This window comes from Crocodylus siamensis, chromosome 1 (assembly GCF_052110815.1).
Source record: "Crocodylus siamensis isolate JL-2025a chromosome 1, ASM5211081v1, whole genome shotgun sequence".
NCBI classification, from domain to species: Eukaryota; Metazoa; Chordata; order Crocodylia; family Crocodylidae; genus Crocodylus; species Crocodylus siamensis.
In genome coordinates, this window is record NC_143395.1 from 70,204,610 (window position 1) to 70,229,255 (window position 24,646).

The window sequence follows — 24,646 nt, forward strand, 5'->3', positions numbered from 1 at the left end:
AGTAAGCATCACAAAAAAAAAAGTGCTGGCGCTAATGCACAGTAACTCTAATTACTGTGTATTAATGAATGCATAAACACCTTCAGAGTGCTAAAGTTGGCTCACAGCAAAGAGCAAGGTTGTATTTTTCTTTCCAAAGGGATATAAACATCTGGGGTTAGCTGATGAACAACCCCAGACAGCAGCAAATCGTATTTTTCCAGGGGGAGGGAAATAACTACTGCTTATTGTCATATTAGTTGGTAAGCTGCTGCAGTCAACATTTATTCACAAAGCCCAGTAAGGCCTTCCCCATCCAACCACTGGAAAATAAATGTCCAAGCAAATTCACGTCTCCCCTTAAAAGCTGTCTTTGAGAGAGACTCCCTCGGTTAACTTGTTTGCTAAATTAATTATGCACCTGAGAAATAATAGTGCTGGATTCACAGCAGGGTCATAAGTGGCAATTAGTGTAGGTGCCTACGTCAAGGCACTGTCAGCATATACATCAGAAATCCCCTGCTAATGCTGTTAACAACTCTGCTGGAATTTCCAATGGAAGAGTCTCCTAAGGACTGAGGTAAGCTGTTTGGTGTCTGTTGCACAATGGCATCCCTTTGGACTTCATAAATAGGAGTTTCCCCTGCCTGTCTTGCTTCAGGGCCTAATTCACTGGTTATGCTCAAACCCATGCAAACATGGAGAGAAGAGGTGGAGCTGTCTTTCCATTTGTCCAAAAGTCCAGCATTGAGGGCATGTGGTTGGGGGGAGGGGGTGTCATGAATTTCAGTTGCTGCTTCAATTGATATGTAGTGTACATACTGAAATATTCTTTGGAGCAAGGATGGCAACCCAGCTGTTTCCCAGGTGAGTGGCCTACTTGGTTATTAGACAATAGGTCTCTAGGGAACTATCCTGGCAAAAACTTAGGCAGCAGCTGATCATGGGTGTTGAGATAAAAATTATGGACTCAGGCTTTTATTGAAGAGTTAGCCCTTGATAAAATATGGAAGCACTGGTGTTACTGCTTTAGGTGACTGCTTTAGGTGGTAACATTTGAAGCATCTCTGCTGTACCCACTGTTAGCAGTATGAACTTGCTTTTGACACAAGTTCAGGTGGGAGAGCCCTTTCCGAGGAAAAATTTTGGAATGCCAGTCTAGACTTCAAAAATCTAGAAGAGTTTTTGGACTTAATTGTACCAATGAGGCAAAAACCATCCTGTTTAGTAAAAGCACTATAAAAAAGTGCATAGGTTGGTTTAAAATATAATATCCTTACTGATGTGCTGGGATCACATGCAGCCAATAAAGCACCTGGGGTTGAAAGCCAAATCTTTTTACCATACAGTCTAATTTGCCAATTAATTTAAAATGTTTTAAGGCTAAAGTGTCAGAAGCAGTAAGAGGGACAGCAAAGCAAGACAGGACCACAGTAGGGCTTTTAAGTACTATGAAAATAGGTGTTTCTGAATAGGTTAGTTAATCAGATAAGGGACAAAGTAACTAAAGATTAAGTGAAACATGTAATGTTACTCTTTCTACAATAAACTAATTTGAACATTAAAGCATAAGGTCACTTCTGTTTGTTAAACTACATGCTGTTTCCCAGCAAGATGTCTATTCCCCAAGATCAAATCCTGAGCTCACTGTGCTGCCAAAATGCAGTAATATACCTACTACAAAGGGATTACAAGTCTGATTAGGTCTATCTGAGCTGCTTTTGGGAGGAAGATTGGAGGCAGGTTTGAGATCTATATTTAAAAAAAAAAAAAAAGTAAATTTTCCAGCCTGTTTCTTCCTGCAGAGACTAGATTCTGTATTTGTCCTTACTCGGGTCCCAGCCAACTTGGAGGAGTCAAGTGTTGCAGAATTACATACACATTATCAACAGGAATGGAACAATTATAGCACAGGGCTGTATGCATGACTGGGGGGGGAGGTGTTACAGGCTTGAGGTACCTGCAGGAGCACAGGTTTTGGCAAAGACACCACCAACATTATGTTCCACATAATGTTGGTGTCTTTGCCAAAACCTGTGCTCCTGCAGCTACCTCAGGCTTGTAACAAACCACTCCTGTTTGCAGGTTACTGTGGGAGCAATTATGATTTATGCATTCATTCAAATATTTTACACACATCACTGATTGACTTGTAAATATTCTCAATTTATCCTTTGTTGCCTAGATGCATCACTCAGACCCTTGTTCCAACTACAGTGCACAAGTGCTTCCACATGTACAAGCCTGGTTTCTACAGCATGCTTGTGATTGTTTTGTTTTCTGCATGTATAAAACTCCCAGGGATACTCAATGGCTGCATTGTTTGTGGCAAGTCAACACGAGGACAGAAATGACCAAAAATGACTCCTTTTAAAAAGCTTGAAGACAGAGGGGGAGAATGAATCCTTATGCAATCTGGGTCCAATATTAAAACCAAAAAGCTGAGTGAAAGGCCACAGCTGTAGAATAACTTAACTGCTGCTGCCTATTTCAAAAACACCTCTACTCATTTAACATAAACGAGTCTTCAGAAGTAGCAGCTTAGAAGTTATGTGCATGAACTGCTATTGCCAAAGCTCAGTTTTCTGTACAAAGAGTGAGCAGCTTCTTGGAGGTGGGGGGAGAAGGAAGGAGGCTGGTGCAGGAGCTGGAGCCACAGTCATCATCCCCATCACTGCTGCTCATTGCCAGAAGTAAAGCCCTCCCCCCCCCCCCAAAAGGTCCATTGGCTGAATCTGGTCTATGGGCTGTCATAAGCCATTCTAGACTTAAAATGTTTTACTAGTAGTCCTTGCAGCAAGTCTGAAAAACTTAAGTAAAATAGAGGCTGCAGCCTGGCTTCACTGGTTTGTGGGACAGCCATGAGAAATGGATTCCAAACCAGTTAGACTACCAGCAAAGGACAAGGCCAGAAAAGCTGGCTAGCTCAGGGGTGGGCAAGATGTGACCCACTAGGACATTCTATCCAGCCCACAGGGCCCCTAAAAATTTAGAAAATTAATATTTATCTGCCCCTGGCTGCCTGTCATGTGGCCCTCTGGCTTGCCAAAACTTAGTAAGCAGCCCTCTGCCTGAAAAAATTGCCCACCCCTGGGCTAGCTGATTCAGGATGTATGCAGCAGCCTACTTGTTAAAAGTAGCATGTAGTCAAACTGTTTCCCATATGAACAGTGGAGAGGAAAACTTAAGTTACAGAATTCTGCTTTCACTGAAATTATGTACCACTAATTGCCTCCCCTCCTGCTGAAACCCTAAAGAATAACTGGCCCTTCAAAAGTCCATATTAGTCAGCAGCACCCATTGCTTTTCTTCAGAGACAGGTGTTTACATATACATCGGAATAGGCAGGCTACTTGTCCCTCATCACCATCCATAATGCACATGCCAGCCCTGCAAGATACTAACAAATACAAGCATCTCATCCTATCCCTCTCCTTCATACCAAGCTACACGCAGGTTTGGTAATAACATCCATCACCTCATTTTTTTCTTTGGCAGAATGCATTTGTTTCTTCCTAAGCAAAACTATTAAGAGACAACTACTCAGAAACATGGACAAATGGATTGTGTGAAAGTAAGTTAACCCAGCTCCACACTGGCTTTGCCTGAAACAGCTGGTAGCCACTTCCAACTGAATTTTGCTTTTGGACTGCAAAGTACAGTTTTATACAAGATGGCAAATATGCATCTCCAGAAGTATAATGGTAGCACAGTCACTGTAAGGATTGAAAATTCAACAGTCAACTGCAGGAAACTTCAACACAGCACCTAACTGGAACACTTATTAAGCATAGCTGTTCAACACATCCAAAAGTGGAAAACAGAAAACACTTTGCACTAAAAGGGATTTAAAATGGGACTCGAGCAGCATTATCAACTCCTGGGGAGCCAAAAAAAATCCATGCACAGCCACTGCATCGTTCCCTACTTTTAGCAGCCTTCTCTTTATACCCTTTTTCTTTTAAATAAAGAGAACTGTATCTTGAACTGTTCCTTGAGGGTAATACTGAGAATAGATGGTAAGAGGTTCACAACACCTAGCCCACAGCCTCTGGCAGCACATGCCACAAAGGCAACCCTCCCCTAAAAGAAGGTTAAATGAGATTTAGGGAAAAAATAAAAATCTTTAGAATGAGCATTTCTGAGCTTAACTCTGAACTCAGATCACAAGATAAACAAGGAGGCTGTGCTAGTTAAAGCACCTGATAGCGTTTGCTCTGTGAGTGTATACCACTAAGCTATCTGGTTAAGGGCAGGGTTCTGGAAACCAAAGAACCAAATGTATAAGGATGCTGGTGTCTAGCTACACTTCCACTTTAAGTAAGCAACACAACTGAGTCAGGGAACTAACTCACTCTCACCAGGCATGATATTCCTATTTCCCCACTTTGAATTTTGAGAAAAGTGAGTCTTTGTTCTTTCCATTGCCTACAGAAGGGAGACGTGTTTCCTTTCCCAAATTCCTTAAGAAGTCAAGCGCATGGGTAGGTGTATTAATTTGTATGGCCATTGCATAAAATCAGAACAGGCAAAGCCTTTTCTTCCTTGACTGTAGTATTTGTGAGAGGTCACCATGGGCACCATATGTATGTGCTCTGGTGCATTCTAATTACAACACAGAGGAGCAGACTCAATGACAATGCTTCAGCTTCTTATGTATTTAGTATCCCTGTGTTTCAAAATGGTGGCAGGGGCACTTTAACTAAAGCATCCATGTTGCCATTTTGAAACATAAGGATACTGACATAACACAAGATGCTGCACGCATTTTAATTAGAGCAGCTCCTGAGAGCTGCTCTAACTGAAGTGTCCATGTCTCCCCACGCCAACATGTGTAAAAAAAAACCCCAAAAAACAACAAACCCATTGCCCTAAAGGAAGGCTTACAAAGTTCTGAAAAAAAAATGCTTTCCAAAAATGGAGTTAAGGCATATCAGTAAGGCAGTTTGTCAAGCTGCAACAGCAGCACTTACTGATTTGCATCCTGCTATTTTGAATTTTTGAGAATCTGCATTTATAGCTCAACCTTTACATGCAAAGTGGATAAGATCAAAGCCTTGTCTTAACAGTGGGGATCATGTCAATACTCGTGTTACTGGTTGTTATCAAACTAAAAGCAGTGCAAGAATTCTATGCAAGACCACAGCTTAAAAACACAAAACAAGTGTTGAAATAGCTTGAACTCGCAGAAGCAAATCCTACTTACTGAGTAACTTAGTCTACTGCTACCCATACTACACAGCGACTCTGGCCACGGAGTAACTTTTCAGCTAATTATGTTGTGCATGCAGAAACAACAGCTGATCAATCAAAGTGACACTGAACATCTGTTTTGTTTGCGGTCACAACACACATTATATTTTAAAATTTCTGTGCAAATGTAGCTGCACAGGGCCTGCTTAGAACATACCCAGGAGCCGTTTGTTCAGGTACCAAGGGCTTATCCCATTAGTTCTGAGGCCCGGACATGATTCTGGGTTGAGAAATAGCTTGGTCTGTTTTATGCTCCTGAAACCCGAGAGCAAGGAAAAACAGTTTCCTCAGAGTACTAAGCAACCTTTTCCACTGGTGGGCCACAAGGACCTACACAGGTCACAGACAGGTGGATGCTAGGACCCTGCTGCTCCAACCCACAGACCAGACCTGAGGTTTTATGGACCACAGGTGCCAACCTCTGGCTTGGTGAGTTGGCCACAATGTGTTGAACCAGTAGGTAGCAATCAGTTAATCACGTTTCTGCACAGGGTGGATCATACTTGAGAAAGAGAGAATTTTTTAAACCTCTACAAAATTATTTTAGATTCCCAGTCATCTCTCCCCCCCCAAACTAACAACTTCCAGCCTCTCCGAGCCCCCAAACTACTAGTAAATGAAGTTTTCATTTAAACACTCAGATTAAGTTTATTCTTAAACAGCAAAAGTGCCATCTGCATATTAAAAACAAAGAGATTAGAAGTAAATGTTTTATTCTTCCAACTAAATTCCAGTACTACAAGGGCAGTAAAACAATGATACACTGAAAAATTGCAGCAATAAACATTTGTTAAAGACGGATAGAATAAATAAAAACTACAAAAATGAGAAATCATATAAACCCATTCTTAACCCCCAAAAAAGTCATGGAATACAGAAATGCCCTCCTTCACTATTTCACAGGCAGTACTGTGGGCTATTTGCTTAAAATTGTCCTGGGATTACATTCTAATTTAACTGTGATTACAGCTTGGTTGTAGTGCACAGTTATGAAAACCACACTAACTTCAGTCAGAAGTGTCATTCTACATTTTTATTTACACAACCAGTGAAGGGCAAGTTCTAGAACACCAGCTTTAATCCTTTACTTTTTCAAACTTATTAACATAAGAAGCCAAATTTTAATGATACAGCAAATGAGGCCACTGGTATTATTACAGGTAGCAAAGGTCCACATCCAGGTGGTACTGACATCAGGGAGCACTCCAAAACCAGTTGCTGCATAAGAGTGGTTGCCACTGACAAAAGCTTGAAATAACCTGTGTTCACAGGGGGTGGGGTGAGGGTGGGGGAAATATGGCATTGCTGCAAGTTTTTACTGGGACAGCTTACAGCAATTAAATGGGGTGGATAGGGCAGCCCACATATGCAGAAAACATGATTCATGAAACATCTGAAAAGAGTAGAAAAAGAAGCCATTAGTGAGTAGTTCTCCAATTCCGATTACATCTGATTTAGTTAAGACACTAATAGCTAAAAAAACACCTTAAACCTGACATTTAAAAACCCATGTGATACTAGAGGCACACTATTTTGGCAAGGTTTTGCACACACTGTAACATGTACTGCATTTTATATCACTTGCCTCCATTTTAACCTGCATGCTCCACCGCATCACGAACTTAAGCATTTTTGCACCTCAAGGCCATTTTTGTTGAAACAGAGGTGAAAAGAAGTCAAGCTACTACTGAATGCTCGAGGGACTTAATGCTATTGTAAAACATAAGCAGGAATACTCACAACTAGCAGGCTGTTCTCCATATCGTCGCATGATTTGATCATGCGTGAACTTCACAAACGCGTCGTATTGTTCTGAAAGCACAAAATGAGACTTAGTCAAAGCCGTATAACCCATTTTACAGATGCAAGGGAAGCATAATGTGGTTAACTGCGCACATGCGCATTCTCTCAGTTCCAGTCACTATTATTCTCATGAGAAACCAAAGTATTCAAAAGGCATGTGGAATAGCAGCACTGAAGAAATACAGAACGGGATTTCACTACAGACACTACAAAATGCTGTTACTAATTGCTAGAATGTTAGAACAAAGGCAGATAACAGGATGAACATTTGAGTGAAAAAAAATCTTATTCACCTTATTCCAAAACAAATCATAAAAGGAAAGGATGAGGTGACTGTGGGCCTAATAAAAACAGCTCTTCAATCCAATACTGAAAGTAACATACTGAACAAATATTAAGCTAGCGCTGAACTAAGTACTACTCCTATTAGGGATTTTCTCCATATAAGCACATACATATAGTCTTTCTCCTTCTACTGATTTTATTTACTGACAATATTGCACCCTTCAATATACAACTCCTTTTGGAATTGGGAAATTAAACAAGGTAGTTAGTATCTAGTAGACGAACCTTCTATTTTGCTCTTTTCCTTGTGGAAAAACAAATATGCAGCATGCAGGGCATTCACAGACATGGGCAAAACCAATAATCTTTACCTCCAACTACATTTTTTGTCAAAATGGTCCTTTAGTTTCCAGAGAAGAATCCCATTCTGATGTCTGCTTCCATTCAAAACTCCTTCTCCAGGGAATGAGCTACACCTTCAGGGTGAACAATGAATTGGCAATCCCAAGCACAGGGGCTCTTCCCCAAAGCAGGGGACATCATGATTTGCATTGATCTGTGACATGTCAGTGCCATGGCAGCCATGGTTTTTGAAGTGCTTTTCCACTTGCCCTCAAGCATAACCTCTGCCTTACTGGAATCCAGATTCCTGACTTTTTCTTAGTCACACAAGGATCTTGGCTTTGGCCCACATAACAATGACAGCAAAGGGAAGGATCCATTACCTGAAAGCTGTACCCAAAGTAACAGCTACACTTCGAAAACAAATACATCAGGGCCAGTGAGACACTAAACAAGTTTTCTCCTTGAACTTTCAAAAACTGACCAACACCTATAGAGTCACACCATCTGAGATGATAAAAGTAGAGGGGTCTAGAACCCCCACATTCATTCCTGACCAAAAAGCACTTGTGCTCTGTAGAAAGGAGGTTTCCCTCAAACTACAAGTTCTCAATTCTTACTTATAGGAGACAGATTCTGAGTTTTAAAAACAAACTCAAAGTAATAAAATGTGGATTTTAGAGAGGATGCCATTTGATTGGAAAAAAAAAAAAATCTTCTAGACCAGGCATCTAACCCTGGAATGGTTTTCACCACTTGACCACACTTGAGTTGGAAGGTGATGACCACTGCAGTAACAAAACAGAACAAGACAGACCACTTTAGGCTTGGAAGACTTGGTTTAGCATGTTTTTGACACTTCCCTCTTTGTAGATTTTCATACATCACAGATTATCTCTGTTGCTCAATATATGGCACACTGTAATATGATCCAAACAGCCGTTGGTAACCTCTGCTCTAAGAACAGCAGCCAAATGACCACCCAGACTCATCACTCACCAGAGACTGCCTCCCTTGAAATTCTGGTAGGGAGTGCTTACTAGGGATTTGCCTCTGAAGAGACTGTCACCCAGAAGTCTCTCATGGGTCGAAACCTATAGTTATCCAGGACATGAATGTGTAAACATACTTAATCAAATGGGACACTAGGATGATAACCTACTGGAGAACCCTAGGAAGGCATGACAAAGTCTTAACACAAATCAGTCAGGTAAGGAGGGAAAGACTAGGGTTGTACAATGACTTTACAGATTCACAGAAGTTTAAGGCTGGAAGGGACCTCGTGAGATCATCAGGTCCAGCCCTGCTGCTCTGCACAGTCTTCCCAGGATCTGATCTACTTGGAGCAGGAGCAGTATGTATGAACTGAGAGGCTGATTAGAGATTAGTATGCAAGAAATTGGATATTAGAAACTTTGTGAATTAGCTATGCATTTTACACTGCTTTCAGTCAAGAGACATACAGGTATAATAGGGACCTGTAACTACAATCATTTTTAACCAGTAATGGCGCACAAGCATAACCACAAAAATTTCCTTCCTTCCACTAACTGCAAGGGTAAGCCTGGCATTAACAATGACAGTATCGTGTACAAGTATCCCAGAAAATGGTACAGGAGCAGAGGATGCAGTCACTTGTGCCATGGCCCTTCCACAAGCTTTACATTAAAGCTGTTCCTGGGACTCACTGAGAAAGTCTCTCCCCCCTAAGCTTGTATGCAAGCTTCTGACTTGCTGCCAGTCTGTTTTCATCAGAAATTGCATCATCTGTTCAGAAACTGCTCTGATGCCATAGTTTCAACCCAGCCAAGTTACCAACCAAACAGAATGCTGCCTTGCAAGAATATTAACATAACCCTTGAGGAGGCAGGTTGGCACCAGGTGCAAAAGTCACTTTGCTGAACCAGCTGGAACATATCCACTGCCTAATAAAGAGGGAAGACATTCAAACCAATGGAAAAGGGAATTACAAGCAATACGCAGTTGCTATATATTGTTGCCAGTCTGGGATAGGAAACAGCTGGCAAATATGAAGGAAACCTCCAATGCAATGATTCCCAGTTGGGCGATGTACAATTCTTTCAAGGGTGTCACTGTACCAGGAAGTAAGCGATGAAGACCCCAATCCCCCCAGAACCAAGCACTTCAAGGTCCCACAGCCCAGGACTGCTCCTCAGGCTCCTAGCACCATGCTATGCTGAGCCCGTGAGTGGACAGGCAGTTGTAGGGCTGCAGTTTTGAACCCAGCTCCCCCCACGGGGGCCAGCAGAAGACAACAGCTTGCAGCTCCAGGTGCCAGCATTCAAGTACCTGGAGATGCACCATTTCCCCCGACAGCTACAGACCAAGAGATCAAGAAGGGGGAGATAGTGGAAGAAGCAGGGAACAGTGGGATGAGGGTGTGCTCTTTCCCCATCTCACCTGGCACAAATTAGATTCTAGCTCAGTGATCTCAGCTGGGATAACTCTAAACTCTGTAGAAGTGCAAAGACCCAGGTGTCTTAAGGCTAACAAAAGTTGAGAACTGCTGTTCTACTGCTAAAGGAGCCTGCCTTTTATACCAATCTTCCAGAAAGAATAATGAGAAAGTTGTTCACCCCAATGAAGAAACCCTTTACAAGTGGAAAGGAATTTTCTAGCTAAAAGGGGAGAAAAGTAGTCTGTTCAAATAAGCCAGCACAGGAAAGCTACCTGAAATAAAACCTCTGCTTCCACTGGCCAACCTTGCAGACATACCCACGTTATAATTTTTTCCCAGAGCAGTGACAGGGAAAAAACAACAGATACTCTGCTATACACTATACATCACTCTGCTGTCGAGAGCCATGTTCAACAAACCAATTCTTAGCCAGAATAAGCTCAGCTACATACAGCATAAATCACTGAAGTTAGAGAAAATGTCTTCTTTCCCATCATTTCTCTTTTCTCCCTATCCCCAAGCAATATTTAAATTTTAACATACCTGCAAGTTTTGTGGTCAAGATTTCTTCATACTCTTCACGGATTTTCTCTTCACGCTCTTTCAGCAAACGTTCACAGATCATTCCAACTTGTCTGAGAGTAAACAAGGGCTGTTCTTTTTTCAATGGTGATGATGCTGCAGATGAAGTACCTGTAAGTAATTCAGAGTTAATCTAACTAACCTCTTACAGTTTGCTGTAAGGCATTTACTCTTACTTTTCAAACAAAACATTAGGAAAAACATTGCTGCAACTTTTGGATGCTTCCAAATGTTATTAATTTTATACAGAGGGTTAAAAATAAGCAACCTATACCAATTCAGTTTACCATGCACTGAGTTTTATTTAACAATGGCTTGGAAATACCACCAAAAAAGTGTGGCACTGAAGTCCACTCCACGATAGGGTAAACTGGGCTTTTTAACCCTGGTTGGCAACCAGACTAGAAGCAGAGCCCCAACAGGTGAAAAAATGAATGATCTCCTTTGCGCACCTCCTGTGGCCAAACTGGTTCCAAAAGTACTGACACTGCCTTTAATTTGTATTAAACCAGCAAGGCTGAGAGGGAGCACAGGTGTGTAGGCAGCTCAGCATCTCCATATATACTTCCCATGCTTTTGCACCCTGGAGAGGTCACTCCAGCTTCGCTTTATCTTTCAAGCAGGATTACATTCAACAAGGTGATGTTTCACTTGACATATTGTCTCCCGAGACAGACACCACAGAGCAGTAAGGTTACAGTAAACATCAGGAGACTAGACAGGGCTTACTACAGGCAAAGGAAGGACCTGCAGTGAAAGGGCATTATGCATTGGAGGTCCACAGACTTGTCTTTAATACCTGGCAAAGCTGGTCCAGTAAGAAGAAATGCATGTGGCTGTGCATCAGTAGAACAACATGGATCTGTCTGCTGGAAGCTATTTTCTAAGTGTCTCCTCTTCTGCATGCGTTTGTACTCCTGTTTTATGTTGTACAGAATTTGTTCTAAAAGCAAACAGTGAAAACAATTCACTCAGTGATGACAACATCTCAGTAACCCTACACACTTGACTTTGACTTCAGATACCAAACACCCTGGGAGGATTAACAAACCAAAAGGAATTCCTAAAAACTTAAGCTGTGTTTAGCATACAAACCTTTACTAAAAGACTGACAAGTAAAGAATATGACATTTGCAAGGTTTAACTCCATGCTATTTATGTCAAAGGACTGATGATGGCCAAAAAAATAAAATAAAGCAAAAGGGACTTCAAGATTTGCATAAACTACTAAACACGAGTGTTACCAGTCCTTTCCTAACAATATTAGACTCAATATTACACAGCCTATATGCTCTTCTGAATATTATCGATGTGAATAAAGTATATATTGTAACTTTACAATGATGCCACAGATTTTTCTACCTACATATTTAATCAAACTGACTTGCATTAAACTACTCCAATTCCAAAGATACTGCTATACAATAACAAAATAGTAATTATTATACATTTACTACATTTGATTTTTATTTCAGGACCTAGTAGCCAAGAAGTTACACTAACAAGCACATAGTGCAACCAAAACCATTCTGGCCTCACAAACATTCCCACCTTGGGAAAAAAAGCAAAAGCACTCTGTTCTATAAAAAAGGCCTCCAATTGCCTAGAAAAATCCTTCTTTTTCCCTATTCGGTATGGAAGTGCTTAAGTGCAACATAGTGAAAACTGCTTAGCTAGTTTTTACTGCTACACTGAATACGGAGTTTTTGATTGCAAAGTCCAACCATGGCTTGAAAATGCCACTACCAATGGCAAAACAAGATTGCCTGGACAACTGGCTTCTGTAGAGTAAGCTTTCATGTTACAAAATTAAGCTTTTAGTCCTTCAGGTAAAGATAGCTTTCCAATCACCAACTAAAAAAGAAAATCAAGCAATGCTGTCTGCCTAAGTCCACAGACAACTTTATTCAGTAAAGTTGCCTGTGACTGCTGAATGCTTTGCTAAAGTGCAACATAGTGAAAACTGCTTAGCCAGTTTTTACTGCTTGACTGAATACTAAGGGCAATGCTACATCTATGCATTCCCTAATGGATTAACACTCACTTGAGAGTAGATAAACCAAAGCAGGAAAGCTTAAGTTACTTGGTCAAGGTCACACAAGTCTGTCTGCAACAGAAAACAGATCTTCTGATTCCTGGTATTGTTTTAGCAAGAGAAGCATCATTTTTCTCTATTTTTTCTTTCCCCACCTTCCAACAGCCAGAGGGACTGGATGGATGCAAGAAAACATGATGGAGTTTCTAAATAGAGTCCAGAGAGAAAAATCTGTGAACAAAAATAAAAAAATCGCAGCATCTTCAGCAATAGGGCTCCTCACTAGGATTTTATCCCCATATAACAGCAGCCTCAAGGATACTGTTTAGGCACATACTTATCAGCCTCTCTAGTAAATTGTGCAATCCTGTAAGGCCAGGTGGTACACAGTATTAGCACTATTAGGTGCACAAACACCTTCACGTGATTCACAAGATAAACCCAGAGATTTCAAATAGGAATTCATAGTGTCAGCACTGACCTGTTGTGGTCTTTTTGAGTTTTCTGCAGAATAATTGCTTTATTATTTTTCCAATAGCCAAAAGAGTGAAAGCTAAAAGCTGGCTTTTTCTGAAGGGTGCCTCAAGTCTAAGGAGGTTGAGTACCACTGCTGTAAGGGACGGATATGGTCAGTAACTTGGCTCAGAAAGAAAGCAACTGAGGAATAAGTCAGAAAAGAATACATTTGTGTAGGAACGAAGATACATTTATGTAGAAATGAAGACATAAAAGAAGTAGAGCACAGAAAGTGGAGTTTATAAAGGGGTGGTTGCACAGGGAAGACACACGGACAGCAGGAAAAGATGCATCATGCTCCCATATGGTACAGTAATGAAAACTGGGAATGAACCAGAAAAGGTAGCTGCAATTTTAAACTTCCTACAAGGATTAGGCAAGGGGTTGCCAAGAAGCACTACATCAAATGTTCCGAAACAGTGGCCCAGAAAGTATTTGCTGGTTAAATGATGCTAGGACATCATTACCGTCACTAAATGATATTAGAGCAGTTACACAGTCCTTTTCCAAACAACTCATTGCCAAATTAGCTAGAGGGATGTATCTGTATATCAAAGCCATTGCAAATAGTAAGCCAAGTGGCTTACAAGGTACCCTTTGTGCTAAAGGAAGGTCCACATACTGCCATATCAATTTAAACTGCAAGACTGTGGTACCACATGCATCTTTTATTCCTGCTAGTTTGTATCAAGTACATTTATCAAGCTTTGGGTCTGACTATAAACACATCAATTAAGCTTCAAATGTGACAAAATCCCTAACAAAAATCCTCTATTTACAGCTTTGCAAAGAAGTATTACATCTATGCTATCCTATCGTAGCTAAGCATAACTAAGGCAATTCCCTTTATTTTCAAAATAAGTACAAATCTACAAATCTACAAAGCCAATGTAATATAACTTTCCTCCAAAACACTGAATTACTGAAACTAAAAAATGAACTAGCCTCTAAAGCAATGGATCAAAACTCCCAACAAACTCAAAACACTGGATAAAAAACTGGTAGAATAAAAATCTTTGAGAAGATGTGTTATCTTTTATTAGACCAGTTAAATAGTTGGGAAAATTCTTCTTTGCCAGGTTTCAGCCTGGAATTACAGCACACTGGAGCAGCCTCCCTGCACGTGTAAAAGAGCCCTTAATTTCTACAGCAAGTTTCAAGATACAGACATTAAATGAAGCAAAAAACACTTTTTCCAGCTGTATGCAAGTAAGCTCATCTAATATGTGCTAGCACTGATATAAAACATGTAAACATATCAAAACATTTTTTAGTTTAAAACTAATTTAAGCAAAGTCTTCATTCTTTTAATTTAGTTAATATTTTTATCACGCCAGAAGAAATGTTCATAAATATTTTTATAGCTAATGATTCTCATTTTCCAAGGTGCCTAAGCACACCAGGCCCAAAACTCCCAGGGATTTTGATGACCTAACATGAAAAAATCTACTAGGCACCTAGCTGCATCACTTCATTAACTGGTGGAGTATTGCTGAAGCTTTTAGAATTAGTAGATTTTGTCTTTACGTCTAGCTTTTATTCCTTTTTCCAACTTTCAGTTTCTCAACTTCAAATAAACTTGGTCCACAAGAAAAGAAATTGCACTGTACCTAAAGTAAACTATAACCAAAATTATAGCAAAAATCTGAAGAACTTTGCAAAATTATAGCAAAAATCTCATGCAATAAATTTAATGAACTATCAAGGATAAAAGAGTTATTTTTAAAGGAAAAATATTTCGTATACAAGTTTGATAGATTTTTTTTTAATAAGTATGTTCTTCCCCAATCCTTTTTCATGAAATTTTCAAAAACAGAACCCCTAAATTTTAGCTCCAAAACCCACATTTAGACACTTTGCACAGGATGTTCAAAACCAACTAACTTAATTAAGAGCAAGCCCCATTAACTTCAGATTGTTAACTCTGATGGACAAATGCAATTTATTAAAAAAAAAAAATTCAGTTTTCTTGAAGTTTGGGTATTCAATATAGCAATATTTTCCTCTGGTGTCAAATAACCACAAGCTATTGGCTTATGCATTTTGTTTCTGAATCTGCATTATTCTTGAAATAATATTTAAAATTTCCTAGACTTGTTGGTACCTATGAATATTAAGCATAAAAGTTAACAGAAAAAAATCCTAAACAACGAAGGAACTGAATAAACAAATACTAATGAGCCTTTTTAGGAATAAAAAATGTTAAAAAAGCAAAGAATTTGCAACATGTATGTTAAAATTAACTTAAAAATTATTTAAACAAAAGATCTAATAAAAACATGTCTGGGAAAAGTGGTAAGTTGAAACAGGTGTGCATTATGGAATCCAAGTCCAATTTAAACAATAATTTTCCTACTCAAGGTAAGACCACAGAAACTACAACAATACACACAGGAAAGTAAGACTAAAATAAGGGAAAAAACCCATTCTTTAACCATCTGCAAAGCAATATAACAGCTATAAAAGTTTCATGTAATCTGAGGCTGCAGGGTTGAGATAATGGATATCTGGGAGTGCCAAATAATTAAATGAAGGGAGTAGGGGATGTACACCACAGATACCTCATTTCTGAGGGGTGGTTATTCATGCTCATCTTGCTCACTATCAACAAGATCATATAACTTAAATCTACATTTGATCAAGAATATACTGTATTAAACATGAAGGCAGACAAAAGCCTATCTAGTTTCCAAGCAAAAAACAAAAACCAGTAAAACTTTTCTATTATATTGGGTGACTAGACAAAGTAAAACATACGATCTCCCAGGTTTCCTGACCTATAATATCAGGATCTGACAAAGTAAGCTTCAGGTCACAAAAGCTTATGCTATATATACACAGTTTGGTTAGTCTATAAGGTGAAAAGCTACATTGTATTATACTTGACTTCAAACTAAGAGCTAACTAGAAGGCTGCCTATTATAGAAATGTTAGTCCTTTATGCTCCAAACAACAGGTTACACATTCAGATAAACTCAGCCCTTGTTTCTGCTCCTAAAGTACCTTCAGACCACTCACAATCGTTAGAAATTGATTCCTGGTTACCATATAAAACTTAAGTCAGAAATGCATAAGCACCTGCAGTACAATTTTAAAACCACAGGAACTTCAAATGAAAAGAGCCAGACTCAGACCTCACTCTGACCTGCTACATTACCAAAAGCAAGACAAGGGTAAGAGAAACCCTTGGGTTGCCTCCTACAGTCCCCAGCTTGAACACCTTGGACGCATCATTAATCACCTCCAATTCCTTTTGGAAAATGATGACCATCTCAAGGTGGCTAGGGTGGACAAACCTGTCCTAACTTCCAGACAGTCCCCCAACCCAAAACGGCATTTCTCCAGCATCACATGATCTAATTTCTACTCTTGCACGGGCAGGCCTTGGAACAGACCCAAATGCCAATCTTGCCTCATCAACATAGATCATGTCATCACCAGATCAAACACCACAGATGACAAAATCTAAGGTTCATTCACCTGTACCTCAACCAACATCATACAGGCCACCACCTGCTTAAAGTGCCATATCGCTATCTACACTGGACAGACAATTGGCAATCCCTATATGACAGAATTAATCAACTCTGATTTTATACCAGTTCCAGGAAGATGCACAAGCTTGGGGCAGAACACTTTAACCTCTCTAGACATTGCACTACTAAGCTCAGAGCAGCTCTTTTTAGGCAACAAAGCTTCAAAAACCAACTTGAACATGCAATTACAGAACAAGAAATCATCCACAGACTGGACTGGGCTCAGTACAGTGTGAACAGGAACTAGAGTCTTCTCTCACTGCCTCAATGATAACCTTATGTCCCTCCATGTTAACTACTTTGCTTTTCTCTCATCTACCCATCTTGCCTTTCCCAGCAGTGTCACCACCTTTTTCCTCCCACTTCCCTACCTTTTGTATTCTAATCACCTATTTCTATTTAACAAGTCCTTTCACAGTATCTGATTAAGTAAGCCATTTAAAGAAGTTTATGCATTTCTGATTTAGTCAGTCTATATGGTGCAGGTCTACCCTGCTTTCTGCCTGACTTCATGGTAATGTATTTAACTCTCTCTCTACCACAGAACTTGCCATACTAATAGATGAGCAGGCTGAATAGCAATTTCCAAACAGTACTGGATATTTCATACTTCCCGTAATGCACAATTAAGGGAGCAGGCCATTTTTTAAAATTATGTCAAAAGTTCTTGTCATATAATCACCTCATCATGACTGGTAATTATCTAGACATGATTTACAATTCAAACTGCAGTGCAGTTTGGAAACTTAACAAGGCAAACAATTGTTTTCAGAATTTTACTGACTGCTTTCATCTAGCATGAAGTTGATGTCAGGTTTGCTCTGACAGTCCCGTGTCCCCCCCCCCGTGTTTCTCCAGGCTTCCTTGCCTTTTATAACAATAAGCTCAGAAACCTTAATTCCAGTTTCCCTCGTTTAGCTGGAACACTTTGGCACAATGAGTTTTATGGTGACTCAGTAGACAGAAGCTAGAGTGGCAGCTTTCCCAGCCCTGAAACAGAACCCAGAGAGAGTTCACATTTCAGTTTATGCTCTCACCATGTAGCTTAATCCTCCAGAAACTAACCATTCCTGAGATTTCTTTTATGCAGACAAGAAAAAAGCTATTGACTGCAGTCAACCACACACCATAAAAAGTACAAAAAAGATGCTCAGCTGTACTTGTTTAGTTCAGTAATTCCAGATTCACCACCTTTTAAGTAGACAGTGTCACACTCCCTCATTCTCCCAGGATTTGGTGTCACCAAAAACCTGCTTCAGGAAGTATTAGCCAGGTGTTCTTACATGTACTGTCATACAACCTGTTCAATTAATTCAGAGGTTGTCTTGGCAAGGCAAGAGGCAGCCACTTCTGAAGCATCACTGTTCTTTACCTAGTAATATCTCAATTTGAGGCTGCCAAATCACAATCTACTGACATCTTGACAAGAATTAACAAAGATCTGCATTTTAAAAGGAACCAGATGTCTTGCTTTCTCCTGTTTTGGTCATGGACAGTCACTTCAATGTATTTTTCAATCAGACAAGGTCTGCTGGGTTTTTGCAACAGACTATCTATTCTTGGAAATGATGTTAGTCTCAAAGGACAGTACTAAGATTTAAAAGAATAAAATGTGGATAATGGTGCATTCTGACACTTAACAGCCCGTTCCTATATTTAAAGGGTGAACAGCAGCCTCTCCCCAGAGGCCCAATAGTGCAGAGGTGGCAATCTCATGAGAACCAATTAACTAGGACCTCAGACTGATGAAGGTATGAAAGTTCTAGTCCTCCTGCATCAGTTCTGGCATCTCCAGCATCTGTGTTAGCGTGCTTTACAAAAATGTGACATTACAGGAAATCCCAACTCTCACAATCTAGAGCTCAAGGAATGAAAATTAGAGTTAGAAGCATGAAATCAGCTGGACAAACAGCAATTCTGTATTTTTCTATAGCCTAAACTAACCATTGTGGTATTTGTCAAACAAGGAGCAAAACACATTACATTCTACAGGAGCAGCCTATTAATCATTTCATAGTGAGAATGATGAACATCATCTTATGTGCCAATAGAAATCTCTCTTGCAGAATGAAGTAAATTGATTTGAGAAGTTCAGATACAAACTTTCAAAAATAATTTGAAGGGCACAATTTTGTAATAACTAGGGCATGTTGAAACACCTGGCATCTTGCCAGAATAATCCAAGGACAAACCTTCATGCTAATTAGCCCACAGAAGATATCATTTCAGTAGAGAAATGTTTACCGATAGCAACAAGCTGTGTCTCCTTTTAAGGCCTTTAGACTTGTTCAATCTAGCACTCCAATTTATACTTGGGAACACTGTATAGGTTTCAGACAAACAGTAGTTTTATCACAAAGTAGCTCAAAGGAGTCAAGTAAGAACAGCCCAAGAGAAAATTGATAGGTATTTTTATTCAAGCTGGCCAATCTTTTGTTGTGTGGTTTTAATATCGGTATTAAAAATGAATTTGGACATTTATGCAATCTTGTGTTTGTGAACTAAATTCATTACCTTACTGAGAAGACTGTATTTGCAGCCAAATCTCTTCTATATTTGCCCTCACTTATGAGGGACAAATACATAAAAATAGAAATCTGTATCTTTTTAGCAACCTTCCTTTTCATATTTTTCACCTGAAGTCTATCCTTCTTTAAGAGAGAAGCTAGGAAAGACAGAACTGTTGTATTCTATTTTAGAATAAACTGCACAGAAAAGACAGGACTGACAACCTGGAAGCTGAAGTATTTTTTTTACCCAAGGAAAAAGTAGTTTGGCTGGCAGCTACACAATATTCTCACATCAGTCAAGTAATGCTCCTCAGACAGCAGACAAAAAAAAACAGTACAATTTTTCATACCTATTCAATTACTGGTAGACTAGGCAGTAAGGCCGATAAAGTCACAAACAGTGACTGTAGTTTACAATGTGGGTTTTAGTTCAACATGAAATGGCATGAGAACAACTTTTCCATTTGATCAAGTCTCTAAACTGCTTTAATTAGTTTAATTCACTATTCATATCTACCTGGATTTGAAGTAGTGCCATGAGTTGAAAGACTATGTATACCCAGTAGATATCCCCTTGATCTTTGGTTTGTGACCCCTATTAGCCACTGGGGAAATTGCTCATAATGATTACCTCATATGGAGAACAAATCACTAGCACAGATAAACTCAAAGATCTGGCTCATGGGTTTTTGATAGAAGTTTTACAGACCCTTTCAAACAATTGTTTTCTCATGATTCTCCAAGATGTAAGCTACAGTCTCATTTGAGACTGAAACACTGTCCTATAAGAAAGCTATTGAAATCTGAGTTTATATAACATGTAACCTGCAGCGAAGGTGCAGAAAGGCCTTCCAGACATACAATTGGTGTTAAGTAACTAAATTTAAAGCAGCTAGTAAAAGATCTACACCAGGGGTAGGCAAAATGCAGTCCCCAGGCTGGCTGCAGCCCACCAGGCCATTCTATCCAGCCCACAGGGCCCCTAAAAAATTTAGAAAATTAATGTTTATCTGCCCCTGGCTGCCTGTCATGTGGCCCTCAATGGCTTGCCAAAACTTAGTAAGCGGCCCTCCGCCTGAAATAATTGCCCACTCTGATCTACACTGTTCCCTAGCCTACTTAAAAAGTTAGTGCCAGGAGATCTTGTAACCAGCAGAGTCTTTTTTTGTAATGATCTCCCTTTCACATCTGAAACACAAAACAGAAATTATTAGAATAATGCATTAAGTTTACTACCCAGAATGCATTCTTTTCTTCAGTAAAGAAACTAAATGTAAGGCCGTGCTGATGCATCCCACTGAGGAAAACATCCACTTTCCACGATATGTATTTGCTGATCAGATCTATAACATGGTTTTCAGATTTCAAGGGAACTGGTATAAGATACAGGAAACTGCCACAGGACACTTGGGCCTAAATCCTGTCCCACCAACATGTACTTATAGACCCACCTACTAATCTGTTTGAGGTATCACAATAAAATGTGAAATTCTAATTCATATTGTACCCTGAAGCTACTGGGCTATGATTAGTTATGATTATTTTACTGTGCAATTATTTTCCTATTTAATCCAAGCCTTTCAAACTAAATTCATACAAAGCACTCACTTCTCACTAACTATATGTACACAAAATAGGGGTACCACATAAAATCTTAATTAGAAAATATACAACAAAATTGCTAGCAAGTACAAAAATTCTCTCCCCAACTCAAAAAGGGGAAATATTTTAATACAATTAAGAAACAAATACATATACTGATTGGACAAAGGTAAATCTTTGTTTAAGCCTCTCTAACAATTTCTTTTAGATACAAAATATTTATGGTATGGTATGCAGTAATGACTCAGTCATACAAACCCACATAGAGAATCTGTAAGCAGTGCGGATAAGAAATCCACAAGGCAGAACAGCTGCCAAATCCACCAAGACACTAAAAGCAACCTAAGAGCTGTCCAAATAACCGTAAAATATTCAAACAGTCTTGTTAAATTGAAATTTCATTTCGATTTGAAGTCTTCCCTCTCCCAAACCGGCATATCATTTAGTTGCCTAAATTTTATATTTAATTTAAGACAGTTGGTCTCTAAATCTGCACTCCTGTAAACCCAGTGCCCATTCAAAACTATACATTCTGTTTTCAGATAGCATTTGTTTCTGAAGAGACTAGCTAGTATTAAAACAGAATGAGGGGTCCACCACACTCTCTACTAAGAATAGAAGTCAAACAGTAGAAAGACCTTGAACAGCAAATAAAAAAAAAATGAAATAAACTGCTGCACTAAGGACTATACAGGAGTATAGAAATAACAAGTTATTGTATACCCAGAACTTATTAATATTAATAGAAATATTATCATGAAATAAAATTACAAATTCTCTTCAAGTGCTGAAGACTTACACATAGGTATTTTACATAGGAAACTAAGTGGAACCAACTAAATTCAAGCCTTCTGAATAAACTACTACTACTAAGGTATAAAAATTGAAAACAAGCTTTTAAGATGGAATTAGTTTGTTTAACACCCCACTGAATTATACAGGTATAGATACTATAATTGTTTCTAAAAAGTGACTTTTTAAAAGGACAGGGTCTCCCTGGAAACGTAATCAAGTAAAATGTGGGCAACAATGTCTTTCATGAAAGAACACATCACTAAATTTAATTAAAAGTATAAAACTTGCTAAATCCCAAATATTCACAGTTAGCACTAAACAGATATGCGACAAAAAAGCTCTCATTATGACAGTACTAGTACTAACATCTTATGTCATAGCACACTATTTGCATAAATCCAATTTAAACCAGGCAAGATGTTTAAGGCCATTCAACAACCTGCAGGAACGTCTGATTCACTACACCTTATCTTCTGCCATTATGAAATAATAATTCACAAAGCCAGCTCATCTCAGTTTCGTTTTCGGAACAGATTAAACCACACCTCACTAGAACATCTTAATTTAGGATGTATAAATATAAAAAGCAAATAATTTAAAAGGCTACCACTGACACTCATTTCTACAGAGAAATAAAGCCAACGTGCTGCTACAAAATCCAGGATACAATAATTCATACCCTCCCAGAGTTCTATACTATTTTAGACTGTACCAAACCAAAAACATAAAATGGCTCATTTCTCATATTGTAAATCAAATATTTTATTTTCAGTACTTTTCAACTAGTTTATGGATGCAAATATCCATAAATGATGCTGACCAGACCAGGAGGCACAGAATTAGGAAAAGGCTCACACATTTCCCTTCTGCTAACCAGAAGGTTACCTTTGACACTCCCCCTTAACTACTTCATAAATTTGCCTGTGGGCTGTTGCGTTTTTTGTCATTATTGGATTTCCTTTCTTCCCTTACAAATTTAAGCTGTCCTTCCTCCCCACAAGGTAACCCGAGGCCAACAGATGCTGAACGTTGCTACTAATAATACGTTGTTGTCTGTAAAGACCTATGAAGCCCACTGCCAATGCACTGCCTCCCCACTGCTAATGTCTGACAGCTACATTCATCACCCCCTTTTGAGCAAAGCGTATTAGTCACAGCACTGTACAGTAACAGCGTTTCTCCTCCTCCTCAACCACACTGGTGCCAAAACCCTCCATTTCCACTTCCCACTGTAAAACCTTCCTATTTTAAGCAAGAACTCCTCTTTTTAAAAGGGCAAGGTAAACTCAGCTCTTCTTAAAAGAGAGAGGAAGATACAAGAAGACAATTACTATAACTGGACATGTGTATCAGCCAGTGTCATCCTTCCCCAGTAGAACTGCTGCCTGCTGCTGACTCATGCAAAATCCTTTCCCAACCTTTTTTTTTTTTTTTTTTTTTTTTTAAAGTACAGGACAGCCGCGGGGTCAAGTGCAAGAAAATGCCCTTTTCCCTGCCCTCTCCCAGGCTGCCTTCAGCTCCACCGCTGCGGGCATTTGCTATACAGCTCTGCCCTCAAGCAGGGCCCAGGCTTTCGGGAGCCTTAGCAAGCTGGGACCCACGAGCCGGCTAACAAAGACGGTGACACCCGGCTGAAGCGAGGGGGCCGGGCGCCGGGACAAGGGCGAGGAGGCGCCGGGAGCAGCCAAGCGAGAACCCCCCTGCCCGCGGGTTTCACTGCACCCTCGGCGCAGCCCCGGGGGGAGGGGGGGCGGCTTTGTTGTCCCCGCCTTGCCTCTGCCCCCCTCCCCCCCCATAATGGCCGCGACCCACGGGCGGGCCCGCCCGCCTGCCCTGCCCCCCTCCCCCGCCCATGACGCTTCCGCACCCCGGCCGCCCATTGTGTCCCCGCCGCGGGGGGCAAAGAAAATGGCCGCCCCCCTCCCCCCCCAGCCGGGCCGGGCCGGGCCGGGCCGCACCTGTGGTGAGTCGGGACGACACGTCTCCGAAGGGCGAGGGCTCCATGCGCAGGTATTTCTGCGGGGAGGCAGCGGCGAAGGAGGCGGCGGCCGAGGCGGCAGCGGCAGCGGGGGCCGCCAGGGGGGCGCAGCGCCGCCGCTTCGGGGAGGCCGGGCTCAGCAGCGGGTCGAAATCCAGAGTCCGTTTCAAGGTGGCGCCGCACGCCATGGCCGGGCCGGGCCGGGTCCGGGGCGCGGGGCGGCGGGGCCCTGCCCGGGAGAGCCTTCCCGGCCGGGGGGGCTGCGCGGGACGGGGGGGGCGGCTCGGGCCGGGCGCTGCGTGCGGGGAGCCCGCGCCGCCCGCGCTCAATTCAGCCGGCGGGCGGTGGCGGAGGTGCTGCTGGGCCGGCGCGGCAGCGCGGGACTGCGCGGCGGGGCCCGGCGCGGCCGATGAAGAGCGATGGCGGTGGCGGTCCCTTCTGTGACTCTCCCGCACCAGCAATATGGCGTCAATAACAACGCCGCCGATTCAAAAAGCAGCCTACCCCACTGCGCCTGCGCGGCCGGGGCGGTGGTCGCCGCGCAGCCTCATGGGACTTGGGGTTTTCTGGTTCCGCAAGAAGGCGCCTCGGACGGACGGACGGACTACAAATCCCGGCGGCTCCCGCGCGCTGCCGCCCCGACTTCCGGGGTAGCGTTTAAATCCCCAGCGAGGCTGCGGGGTGCGGGTGAAAGGACTGGAGAGCGGGGGGAGGGGTTGCCTCCTTGGGCAGTGGCGCAGCGGACGGGCGGGGCTCGGTCCCGGGGGAGGCACAGCCTGGGTAGGGGCTGGGGCCCGGCCTGGCCATAGCCCGTTGCACACACATACCATCAGGAGTGGGTGGGCCAACAGACCCCCTAGTTGGCACAGCCCTAATAATAGTAATAAAATTGTTGTTAATAATGATAAATATAATATGTAAGTATAATACACAATGTATAACATAATGATTATACAAAGTTAATCATAACAATATTGCAGACAGCAGCGCGGCATTGCAGCCCTTGTGGAT

General features: G+C 41.1%; 1 protein-coding gene across 1 annotated transcript; it reads right to left on the reverse strand.

Annotated features, from left to right (window-relative positions):
• Positions 1 to 5,928: 5,928 nt before the first annotated feature.
• On the reverse strand, positions 5,929 to 24,126 carry AKIRIN2 (akirin 2). Its single transcript, XM_090036362.1, has 5 exons — positions 23,616 to 24,126; positions 11,463 to 11,606; positions 10,625 to 10,774; positions 6,973 to 7,044; positions 5,929 to 6,625 (listed from the first exon to the last, which is right to left on the reverse strand). The coding sequence occupies exons 1-5, from the start codon at positions 23,821 to 23,823 to the stop codon at positions 6,615 to 6,617; spliced, it is 585 nt and encodes a 194-aa protein (XP_089892488.1). The 5' UTR covers positions 23,824 to 24,126; the 3' UTR covers positions 5,929 to 6,614.
• Positions 24,127 to 24,646: the final 520 nt, after the last annotated feature.